Source organism: Cynocephalus volans, chromosome 7, assembly GCF_027409185.1.
Source record: "Cynocephalus volans isolate mCynVol1 chromosome 7, mCynVol1.pri, whole genome shotgun sequence".
Classification (NCBI taxonomy): domain Eukaryota; kingdom Metazoa; phylum Chordata; class Mammalia; order Dermoptera; family Cynocephalidae; genus Cynocephalus; species Cynocephalus volans.
Genome location: NC_084466.1, coordinates 100,393,452 through 100,406,103, shown reverse-complemented (window position 1 = coordinate 100,406,103; position 12,652 = coordinate 100,393,452). Strand labels below are relative to the sequence as shown.

General features: G+C 39.1%; 1 protein-coding gene across 2 annotated transcripts in view; it reads left to right on the top strand.

The window, feature by feature from the left end:
• TET1 (tet methylcytosine dioxygenase 1) overlaps nucleotides 1-12,652 on the top strand; it is a 102,454-nt gene that overhangs the window by 20,568 nt on the left and 69,234 nt on the right. For both annotated transcript variants that reach the window (XM_063102762.1, XM_063102761.1), the window contains exon 2: nucleotides 3,066-3,119. In XM_063102762.1, coding sequence (XP_062958832.1) covers nucleotides 3,066-3,119 — 54 coding nt within the window. The remainder of the gene's footprint in view (nucleotides 1-3,065; nucleotides 3,120-12,652) is intronic.

The following is a 12,652-nucleotide window of genomic DNA, read 5'->3' as shown; positions in this document are numbered from 1 at the left end:
CTTTGGCTTTATTTATTAACTAATTTTACACAACAGTGCACGTGGACCTTCGATGTTTGCTTAGGTTGCCAAGGAAAAAAAAATGTCGGGATACCCTTGTGTGCATGGCTGATGGGAATATAAATGTTGAACCTGCTGTGAAAAACAGTTTGACAGTTCCTCAAAAAGTTAAACGTAGACTTATATGATCCAGCAATTCCACTCCTAAGTATACTCTCAAACTAATTGAAAGCAGCAACTGAGATAGGTACTTGTACACTAATATTCATAGCAGCATTATTCACAATAGCCAAAGGGTAGGAACAACCCAAATACTTGATAACAGATGAACAAACAAACAAAATGTGTTATACATACACAAAGGAATATTCTTTAGCCTTAAAAAGAAATGAAACTGTGATACATCCTACGACATGGATGGACCTTGAAAACGTTATGCTAAGTGAGGTAAACTAGCCTCAAAAGGATAAATACTGTATGATTCCACTTGTATGAGGTACCTAGAGTAGTCAATTTCATAGGGACAGAAAGTAGAGCAGAAGTTAGCAGGGACTGGGAGAAGGTGAACCAGGAGTTGTTGTTGAATGGGTGCAGAGTTTCTGTTTGGGAGGATGAAAAAGTTCTAGAAAGGGAGAGAGGTGATAGGTGCACTTTAGGAACATACTTAATGCCACTGTATCGTACACTTAAAAATAGTTAAAGTGGTAAATTTTAAGCTATGTATATTTTACCACAATAAAAAAAAATCACCAAAAGCATAAAGAAAAAAGAGATATAAAAGTTTTGTGTCCATTTTCTTTTCTTTTTTTGGTGGCTGGCCAGTACAGTGATCAAACCCTGGACCCTGGTGTCATCGGCACTACACTCTAATGAGCTGAGCTAACTGGCCAGCCACCTGTATGCATTTTCAAACCCGATTGTATTTGATCCTGTTTTTCTACCCGTTTCATGGTTGCTTCATTTCCCACAGAGATCTTCTTAGAGATACTGTGGGCTTAGGGTGCTTTGACATTGCACTGGTGGATGTGGTTAGGTTAGAATCCATCGGTTTTTCTACAAGTGTTTAAGGAAGAGTTGAGAACACCAACTCTTACACGAATTTGTTCAAAATTTGGGAGGTGGATGGGGGAGAGGTAGTTTAAAAGTGGGAAAGCAATGCGTGCTGAACTTCCCATCCCCACAAGGAAAGCATGCTTTTGTGGCAAACCAAAAGGCATGGAATCCACCGTGATGCAATGCAGGCCTTCCGGCCCTTGCTCTGCTCCCGATTTCTGGTTGTGGGAATCTGTTCTGAATCCAACTGCAAGTGGAAAACCCATCTTTGGCTGAGCACCCAGGGAGGCTGTCTTGCCAATCCCTAAATGTGTTGCTGAAACTTTGGCCCTGAGAGGCTGGAGCTGAGGCTGTCTTCCCAAGATGTGAAGAATGTGCAGCTGTCAAGGTGGCTGTGATGGGACTGTGACCAACCTCTGCACTGCATTTTGGCAGTGACCTTGAGACCAGCCAGCTTGCAGCAGCTGCCCTGGTCCTCCCGCTGCTGCCGCTGTTGCAACGCCAGGGGGCTAACGGGAAGGAGACTCCTGGTTCCGCCTTTCCCAGTGTCTGGCAGGTGCCAACCATGGTGCCAGCTCTCCCAGCGCCTACCGCCCACTGGTTTTGGGGGCAGTCCAGGTGTGTGGGGGCAGATGGTGGCTTGTTCCACTCCTGGCTCAGGTCCCGGTCCCAGGGAAGTGGGTGGCTCTGTCTGACCGCTAGGTTGGTGTGCAGACGGGCTTCACGTGGGGACCTGCTTGGCAGCTCTGTGGAGAGATGCTCAGTGACAGTGGATGATCTTGGGAAAGAGAGGAGCCAATGGTGTCTTTTTGTCCCAAAAGTACAAGTCTGAGTCTGCCTTCTGGTAGGGCAGGGATTTCTCCGGGAAATGAAGAACTTCAGAAATGTCCAGAGCAAGAGGGGAGATTCTCTAGCCATTCAGAGTGGCAAGTGTATTTTGAAAGGTCCTCTCTCTCTGCCTGTCCTCATCCCGTCCTTTTCCTTTCAAGTAGCTTTATTGTCATTTTTTAATCTGCCTTTGTCATTGGACATTTATTGACAGAAATCAAATTGCTGTGTTTCTGGGCAAGCCGCCCGTTGCAGAGAGGTGTGGTTCCCGAGGAATGAGACACGCAGCCCAGCAGCTGAGCCTGCACTGTCCTCACATAACCTCCCTGCCTTAAATATCGCCAATATTTAGCCTTGCCTTATAAAGTAAAAATGCACAATACCTTCCAGAGTGTCAGCAAGCCCAAATGCCCCCCTAGGCTCAGTTATATCTCCTGTACATTGGAGAAAGAGCAGTACACCCCTCCCCCACGCAGACCTGCCCTCTGAGCCACCCAGAGGTTACTAATCAGGGAGACTCCGCCATCGATCCAATGGTGGCGACCTGGGGGATTTGTGTGCATTGTTTTTGCGGAAGCCTCCTGTGATTTCGGCGCGACCAGATCCTCTGCAGCGAACTCCATGTCGCAGCTTGTGGCTGCCTGTGTCCTGTGGTGAGAGCAGAGCCGCACAGGAGATCCTTTGTCTAGGAAGGGCTAGGCTGAGAAGATCACTTTGGAGTTGCTAAGCTCTGCATTGCCATTGGCTGCACTCTTTGTGGGGCTGTTTTTGCAAAAGGCATGCCCAGCACGTCTACAGTGCTGGCAGGCCAGGGCTGCCTTTAAACACCATGATAATAATACCAAAAAGCAGTTTGCAGAACTGTTCCACTGTAGAGGCTTCCTCTGCAGAAGCAAGCAAGATGGCTACCTCGTGGGCTTCGCTGTGAAGAATGCAGAGGCTAATTAAGACAGACTTTAAGGGGAAAAAAGGGTATTTCCCTTCTTCATCTTTATACAAAAATTTTTTTCAGTGACTTTTAAAGTATACATTTTACATAAGCTCTTTAGGTTCTGCCTAGCAAACATGTTGATGATTGTAAATGGTATAAGTAGTTTTACAGAGAAATAACCAAAAAATTTGGGGGAGTGGGAGATAATTTTTTTCTTAAATGGAGGCTCATTTTGCAATTTGATTTTTTTTAGGTTATAAAAGAAAACAAGAGGCCCCAGAGGGAAAAGAAGCCCAAAGTTTTAAAGGTAATCAGCTGTTGATTAAATAATATTTAATTTTTTTCCATTTCATACAGTATTTTTCTGTCACTTGGGGGTAAATTTGGAGTACAGTGGATATGAATTCTTCCAGATTTTCAGTATATAAATGAATTTTTACTCAACTAAAGTGTTTTCTCTTTTTTTTCTTTTTTGATGTGCTGCATAATGTGCATATTAGCATCCTTTATTTTCAATTCACACAAGTCTGCAGAAGGAAAAGTTTATATGCAGAATGTTGTGAATAAAATTTGTTTTTCCTTATAGCTCCCTTTGTAGCATCTGCAGTGTGTAAACTTAAGCTCTTTAGGAGAAGGGCACTATTTCAAGTTGACAGCTATGATCCATTGTGATTTTAAAAGACCTTCCATTAAATACTGTCTTAAAATGTGTGATTTTTTTTCCCCCAAAGAAAAAGGTCCTTAGAGATTTTAGGTCAACTTAAAATATGTAAGTCATTGAGATCTTACAGATGAATTATAATTGTTTAATCCCAAATTCTCATTATATCATCTTTAATTTTGGTGTTCATAGTACTGTAGGAATATGCATGTTTTCTTTATTTTCTGTAGTTTGCCTATATAAAATGAGTATTCATTAGTAACCTAATTCAGTTATAAGCTAACAATCTGTGTCATGAGCTTTGTACAGTAGGGTTAGACAGGTTAATTTAAAAGCATATGGCATCACTAAAAGTTCAAGGCTAGCTTTAGTCTAGCAAATAGGTGCTTATGTGTTTAACATTTCAAGTGCCTTATTGCTATTAAAAAATGTGAGCTACCTTAGCAAGCAAGATTTTTAATTCAAGAAGAAATATTAAGCAATAAAATGGCTGGTCTTTAAAATTATATTGAGTATATTTAATTTAAAATATTTTAACCTAATTTTAACTCTTCTTTTGCAAATAAAGTTTTAGTGCCCAAAGAGGAGCAACATGTTGAACTACGAATGTGGCAGAATTTGATCTCATTTGTTTCCCCAGTTGTATAACTTGAAAATGTTGACAAGGAGAACCAAACCTTGCATTGCTTTCTAATTTGCCTGACCACCTCGAGTTTCTGTTTCCTGTGTGTGCACAGCATTGCCTTGTACATTTTTCATCAACCAACAAGTATTTATTTCATATTTACCACACAGTCAGTAATATGCTAGGCACTGTGAAATGAATGAAATTTATTGGCACAAATTCTCACTGGGCTTAAACAAATAAAATAGTGATTATTTTCAAGGTAAATTAAACCTTCTTTTGTTTTTCTTCTTCATATTGATCCATCCACCCCCTTTTATTCCATTCCCCTCCCCCAACTATAGAAGTATATCATTAAAATCTCTACTTGTATTTCCTAATCTCTTTCTGCACCTTCTATGTTGGGTATAGCCATGTTAGGCATTTTGTCTTATATTCTTATAGTGAGAAATAGTTTTAGTCTGCTGTTACAAATGGCTCTCAATTTTGGAGGTAAGGGGTAGGAGAAACATGTAGAAACAGATATAGACTAAGCCCGATACTAAATCTGCTGCCTTTGCTAGGGAATAGAATTGGGCTTTGGGAGTGTTATTTAATTCTATGTTTATTTTGTTAGTCTGTGGGTGTCCTGTCACCTGAAATAGATTTCAGAAGTAATTATACCATGGTTGCTTTTGGGAATCATGGCAGTGGACCCCCTTTTTTTTTTTTAAAAGTAAGTGCCTTTGGGTAGCTGAATTTCATCTGTCACAGCAAGCAGAACTGAATTGTTGCTCACTTCCCTGTATAGTTAGTGATTGGTGTACAAGAGTAGAGAAATGCTCTGGAAGAAATAAAATTTTTTTCTGATGTTGGCATTTTTATTTTTATTTTTTATTTTTATCTTTTTTGTCTTTTTCATGACCGGCACTCAGCCAGTGAGTGCACTGGCCATTCCTATATAGGATCCGAACCCGCGGCGGGAGCATCGCTGCACTCCCAGCGCCGCACTCTCCCGAGTGCGCCATGGGCTCGGCCCTGATGTTGGCATTTTTAAATGATTTTTAAAATTTTTCTTAGATATAATTTTTTCTTTTCTTAATACTGTTTATCTGTACAGTAGAAATGTGAAAAACTTTGAGATTTTAGCTTGATGAGTGTAAAATTCAGCTAAAGCAAATGTAGAATATTATATAACCCTAAAGGAGTCATTAAATTAAAATGAAATCTGTGCATTGGGAGGAAGGATGAAAGACGAGTACGATTCTCAGTTTAAAGTTTTGTGGGTGAGTGCCTGAACGTTCCAGCTGGATGCTACTCGGGATGGGGGAGGAAATTTACAGTTTGCTCTTTTTTTGTTATTCTCTGTCTTTGCCATTTGGCATTGTGCTGGAGATCTAGTCTGCTTCCTCTGACTTTGGCTTCTTTTTTTTTTAATAGATGACTGGTAAGGGGATCTTAACCCTTGACTTGGTGTTGTCAGCACCATGCTCTGCCAAGTGAGCTAACTGGCCATCCCTATATAGGGATCCGAACCCAGGGCCTTGGTGTTATCCGCACCACACTCTCCCAAGTGAGCCAAGGGCTGGCCCTGACTTTGGCTTCTTAGGTCTTCAAATCTCCTGGGTCTCTTTAGGGTGGGTGCTGCAGGTATGGTGACTGACTTTTCATCTTCATCATCTATTAGGATGTAGTGGGATAGACAAAGACCTTGATTAAGGAAATTGGGTGTTGAATTTGAGACTTGTTCCATCCTACTCTGAACCTGGTAACTACTGAATCCAGTCTTGGGCCTGTTGCCTGCTATGTCTTGCACCTCTCCTCTTAAAAAACAAAACAAAACTATTATCTATATTGATATCTATCTTTATTCTAGTGTACTTCTAAATTTAAAACTATAAATAGTGATCTCAAATCCCTGACTAGAGAGTCTTTCTCTAGCTGAAATGACAGTTTCTGTCCAAAGCACTCTAATGGCCAAAATAGGCATCAAACGTTGTAGGGGGTGGGGGATAGCACAGCATCAGCTTCCCGCTCAAGCCCTGCTGGTGATTACTAGAGTTGTTTTCACATATAGCTGGCTGCTTGTTACCTGTGCTATCATTGGAAACATAAGAATTTCCTTGACTGTGGATTAGTTTCAGCAGATGATGTGAACATGGGCTTGTAAGTGACATGATTTGAAATTCCTCTTGGAGGCTGGCCACTTAGCTCAGTTGGTTAGAGCACAGCCTTGTAACACCAAGGTCGAGGTTTCAGTTCCCTGGACTGGCCAGGCACCAAAGAAAGACAGGAAGAAATTCCTCTTGAAAGAAATGTTGATGTAAATAATCTCCACTTTATGGCCAGGGCGGGGGCCGGGGGGCCGTGAGTAGGAGGATATGTTCCCTTAGAGAAAGTCAATTTTAAGGTAATATTAATTTGTTTATATTGTCAGTCATTGTCCCTGGAGAAAATCAGATGACACAGTCAATTAGGGGTTTGAGCAGAACTTAATAAAGGGATTATTTTACAAGGTGTGGGCAGGGTAAAGGAAAAAACTAGGGATGGCAAAGGAGCCCAGGGCAAAGGAAGGTTATTACTATTCCTAGACCTGAAGGGGCAAGGGGGTGGGAGCAGGATCTCAGGTACAGTAGCTGTAGCTAGATGCAGGGAGCAGGGGCTTTTTGTTGTAGCCTTTGGTAAAGGGATTTTTTTTTTTTTTTTTGGTAACTGGCTGTTACATGGATGACACCTGGGACCTGGGTGTTATCAGCACCATCCTCTAACCATCTGAGCTAACCAGCCAGCCTGGGATGCTTCTATAAGGAGTTGGGGAGCAGGGAGAGGAGAGGTGATAAATACCCTGCCCTTCAGTCTCCTGCTGCTTTCGTTGGTTGATCTCAATGGGAAGAAAGATAGAAAAGGAGCCCTCTGATGAACTACATCCTGGTTGGCCTCTTAGGGCACATAAGAGGGTATAGAAGGTGGAGTGCAGACCTGAAAGTGCACACAAAACATATGTGGCATCACTAGTGACCACAGGAGCAGTGCGGTAGGGTCAAAAACTGTACCAGAGGCTGGTGCTCAGTTGATTAGAGCACAGTGTTATCACACCATGGTCAAGGGTCCAGATCCCCTTACCAGGGATTTCCATATTCTTGACTTAATTTAACTTTTTAGTTTAAAGTTATTATTTTAGATTTAATTTTATTTAATAGACTTGAGATATCTTTTTTGTGTGTGTGACCGGTAAGGGGATTGTAACCCTTGGCTTGGTGTCGCTCGCATGCTCTCAGCCAGTGAGTGCAGCGGCCATCCCTATATAGGATCTGAACCTGTGGCCTCGGCGCTCCCAGCCCTGCTGCACTCCCAGCGCTGCACTCTCCCGAGTGAGCCACGGGGTCAGCCCGACTTGAGATATCTTACCCCATTTTAATTTTGCATCCATTTTCGTTAGCCCAGACCTAAATCTGTGATTACATAAGATGGTAACATTAGGTGAGGCTGGATAAAGACAGTGTATAAGAACTTTATATATTTTTGCAATTCATCTGTAAACATAGAATCATTTCAAACTATGAAGTGTGAGCATTCTTAAGAAGGGGACACATTGATATATTCTGTAATTAGATTCTCTTTCTTGGCTGCTAAGGGACATTCTCTAACTATTTGGTTATGAAATATCATCAAGTAGTATTTGGAAGAACTGGGTGAACAAATATAAAGAAATGTCAGTGGAGGGCTGGGCCATGGCTCACTCGGGAGAGTGTGGTGCTGATAACACCAAGGCCATGGGTTCGGATCCTATATAGGGATGGCCGGTTAGCTCACTTGGGAGAGCGTGGTGCTGACAACACCAAATCAAGGGTTAAGATCGCTTTACCAGTCATCTTTAAAAGAAAAAAGAAAAAAGAAATGTCAGTGGATATTAAGCCAGAAAACTGTCTATAGAGGTTGATTGAGAGAAGAAAAAATGAAAACTAAGTCTTCCTGCTAGGTCCTGCACTGGCTGCTCGCATCTCACTGTTTACTTTCTTCCCTGATGATGCTGATGCAGGAGAGCAGGTGGTGGTGCTGGTGGTGGGGGGCACGAGGCCTGTATCTCACTAGGAGGAAGGACACTTGTGTATAGCTATATACTTCTATGTCTTTTTTAGCCATGTTTTATTTATTTATTTATTATTTCTTTATTTCTAGTGTGGCTGGCTGGTCTGGGGATCCGAACCCTTGACCGCAGAGTTAACAACACTGCACTTTAAATGACTGAGCTCACTGGCCAGCCCAAGCTGTGTTTTAAAATGAAAACCAAATAAGAAATGAATCACCTTCATGCATGGCTTTGATTTGCATGACATAGTGACATTCAAAATATTTAGTACCATTGCCTAGCACGTATTAAACACTCAGTACTTGTTTCTTTCTGAATAACATTATTATTAACATTGAGTAAATATGTTTTAAACACGTACTAAATGCTGGAGCCACAGTGGTATAAAAGACCAATTTGATTCCTGCCCTCAAGGGAATGAAACGCTGCTGAGGAAAGGCAGACTGAAAATGAAAGACAATGAATAAATTACAAACTGTGGTAAATGCTTTGAAGGAAACATACAAAAAGTGCCCAGATTGGGGAGAAAACATCATGTAGGGAAACTTACTTGATATCTTTGAGAATTATTTCCTTCATTTGTAAATTGTTATTATATATGCTAGCATTGGTTTAAAAGGACTAAGTTTGATACAATTGAGTTACCTTGTTTATTTTAAAAATCCACTAAGTTACAAGAAATGGAAGATAACAGTTTCTGAAGATTTTTTTTTTCTGCATACTTAAGTACAACTTTGTTTCAATTAGTAAAAGAAATCATTGGTAAATGATAATTTTTAAAAAAATTCTGGCTATAATGCAACATTCCATTACTTGTAGCAACATGTTGCAAATTTAAATGACAGATCAAATACTGAACTTGACCATTGTTCAGGAAAAAAAAAAAAATGCTCTTTTGGTAGAGTTCTTCATAGTCCCAGGCAATTAATCCCAGACTTGGGTGTAACTGGCCAGTGGGGAAAAAATTAGGAGTAGGTGATGAGAATATCCACAAAGGAATAACAGCTTTTACATTTTTATTTTATTTATTTATTTTGGGGGGGTGGCTAGCCGGTATGTCTGAACCCTTGACTTTGGTGTTATAATACCGCACTCTCAACAACTGAGCTAACCAGCCAGTCCTAATTTTACTTATTTATTAGGCTGGTACAGGAATCGAACCCCCAACCTTGGTATCATGAACACCAGTCTAACCAACTGAGCTAACTGGCCAGCCCACAGCTTTTTTCAAAAAGCAAAAAAACAAAAGCGTAAATTGGAAGAAGATAATCTCAGAATGCAGGAGGGTCATAGAAATTTAATAATTTAGTTGTATGATTCAACACATGGTTCTCATTTTGTCATAAACTGGCAGAAACTGTTAAAGACGTGTTCTCATCCATCAGTGTTTATTCACACAATAAAAGGCAGACATGGGGCTTCTGGTTTGCATACCCAGAACTGTAATATAGCATTTTGCCTAGAGATCATCAGATTGCTTTCAGGGATGAGTGCTCACTAAGCCAGCTCACACAGTGTCATTCATTTATCACTGGAACATGTACATTTCCAGTGACTCAAGAATCATGTCCATTCTGTGATTTCCAGGAATGATCCCAAACAGAATCATAGGGAATGAAAGCCAAGTGGGGTTGGATGGGCTTGAGGAAAATTTCATTCAGGCTACAAAAAAAAAAAGTCTGTTGAATTATTTCTAGTCCACAAAAGAGCATATGCCTTCTGTCTTGAACACTTATGTTCATCTGGTACTGTGTTTGTGTTTTGATAGTGCTGGATTCATACCAATTATTTCTGAACTCGTCCTTCCTTACAGTATATATAGCTCTCCATGTATTGACTAGAGTATGTTCTCGAGTCAGATAAAAAGAGCCCAATGATAGCTGTTCATTAAATTTTTGTTAAAACCTTAGTAGTATTGCTCTTAATTCATTTTCAATTTATAATTATTTTAATAATGGAATGTCCTTTAATGTCCAAAATGTCATTTATTTTTATGTTTTCAAAGACTTGATGGCAAGATTTGCCCAACACAATGTCCTGTACTAGTGAATGAAGATAACAGTCTTTTTTTTTTTTTTTTTGTCTTTTTCGTGACCGGCACTCAGCCAGTGACTGCACCGGCCATTCCTATAGGATCCGAACCCGCGGCGGGAGCGTCGTCGTGCTCCCAGCGCCGCACTCTACCAAGTGCGCCACGGGCTCGGCCCGAGATAACAGTCTTTTTAAAAACTTGTTCTGATGCTTCAAAGTTTTAAATACTAACTCTTTGAGTCCTTTGCTGCACATGAAAAGTTTTTAAAGGAAGAGATGCTACAATTTTGTCATCCATTTAAAAATTTAGTGATGGTACTTGAATTTGATTAAAACATAGGTTCTTTTCATGACTCTAGAAAACAGATGTTAAATAATAAACTTATTTTATAACTAAATTTGTGTATATAGGGGCCGAGCCCGTGGCGCACTCGGGACAGTGCTGCGCTGAGACCGCAGCGCCTCCGTGGGTTCGGATCCTATATAGGGATGGCCGGTGCGCTCACTGGCTGAGTACCGGTCACGAAAAAGACAAAAAAATAAATAAAATAGAAAATAAAAAAATAAATTTGTGTATATAGTATGTGTGTATATGTGCATTGAATTTTATTTTATTTTATTTATTTATTTATTTTCAAATGGAAACGATAATGAATTTTTTTTCAGAAAAGGGAGTTTGTTTTTTTGAATATAAACAGTTGAGAAACTCTGGGCAGAGGAGGTACATATAAGTGCTTTATTTAGGTAAACATACAAGACATTTTTTACTCTCCAATAAGATATTACGACAAAAACAATTCACCTTAGATTTTTTTCAATATTTATTATTCCAGTGAACCGTTGTGGAAAGCCATGTTAATTTCCTAAAGGCCTTTGGACAGATTTGAGTGCTCACTTGCAAGTGAATTGCCAATTACTAGAAATTAATGACCTCTCGTGCTGAATAATGCATGTGCATTGAATTTTAAATATGGCATACATATACTCACACAAGATCATAGGATTGTTGTGGAGTTGAATGAATTATTTAAAACATAAAATGTTTTGAACAGCTTGGTAAATGTAGTAATCTCTCAATAGTGATATTATTATTACTATTATTTCTAAAGGTATGTAATATGTTACTAAATATATTAAGTGAACCTTTCAAAAATATGTATTTCTTAGTAGAACATTCATTTAATTGCCTTATTTGAGGAATACAAGCCTATATCCCCAAAAGCCTTTTCTTTCCTTTTAAAAATGGCACTTCCTTTTTTATTTAATTTGTAATAAGAAATATCATAAGTAAGGTTTTAAACCTTGAAAATACCAAATTTTCCTCTTTTCCCCTTTATTTATAAAGTACATCTTTTATAGAATCAAGGATTCCATCATAAAGAGTAGAATATTGTCAATATGAAGAACAACCTCACCTTTGATTGTTAGTTTGAATATAGAACTCAGTTGCAAAGATATAGGTAGACAAGGATGAACACATTTGAAAGTGGATAAAAGTAGCAATGATGCCTGCACGTTATATGTACCTTAAATAAGATTTCTTCTAGAGAGCAATCACATAAGGAAGTTTTTACTAAATTATCAAAAAAATTATCTTAAGTTTCTGAAGGTATTTTTTTTCTATTTTAGAAAGAAGCATTTTCACCTGTTAACTGTGTATTCCAGTTCTTTCTTTCTTTCTTTTTTGTTTGTTTGTTTGTTGTTGTAACATAGTTAATCATACATATCTGTGGGGTACAGAGTTGAACATCAATACCTGTGTACGATAGGTGATGCCCAACTCAGGATGACTAGTGTATTCAACATTATATCCAGCTCTTAAGAGAAGTTTAAAGGTATTTTAGAACTAACCTCCCTGAAAAAAAAACAGGAAAAATATACCTGAAATTTTCTGAGCATTTACATTTTGATATGACAGGTATTTAGTGCTTTTGATTATTTTTTAAAATTTAACTGTCTCCTTGTGGTGTCAGCAGCACCAAAAGAAGGAGGATAATTATAATGTCACACATTACTGATTTTAAGCCCTGCTTCTTCTATTTACTAACTGTGTGACCTTCGGAAATTTAATTGAACTCTCTGAGATCTATTTTCATTATCTGTAAATTGGGAACAATAACTAATCCACAGGGTTGTTTGATTGATCACACAATTTGTAATTTTTTTTTTTTTTTTTTTTTTTTGGTAGCTGGCCTGTGCGGGGATCTGAACCCATGACCTTGGTGTTGCCAGCACCATGTGCTCCCAACTGAGCTAACCAGCCAGCCCACCTTATACAATTTTTAATTTACTGTATTTATCCCAAGCAAAGTAAATGCTCAGTAAATGGTAGCTATGATCATCACTGTTGTTTTTGTTATGATTATTAATATAAAATAAAATCCCTTATAGCAATTAATGTGTATAGATTTTGAGTTGATTTTGATATTTTGTTTTTGTTTCTTTGGCAGCTGG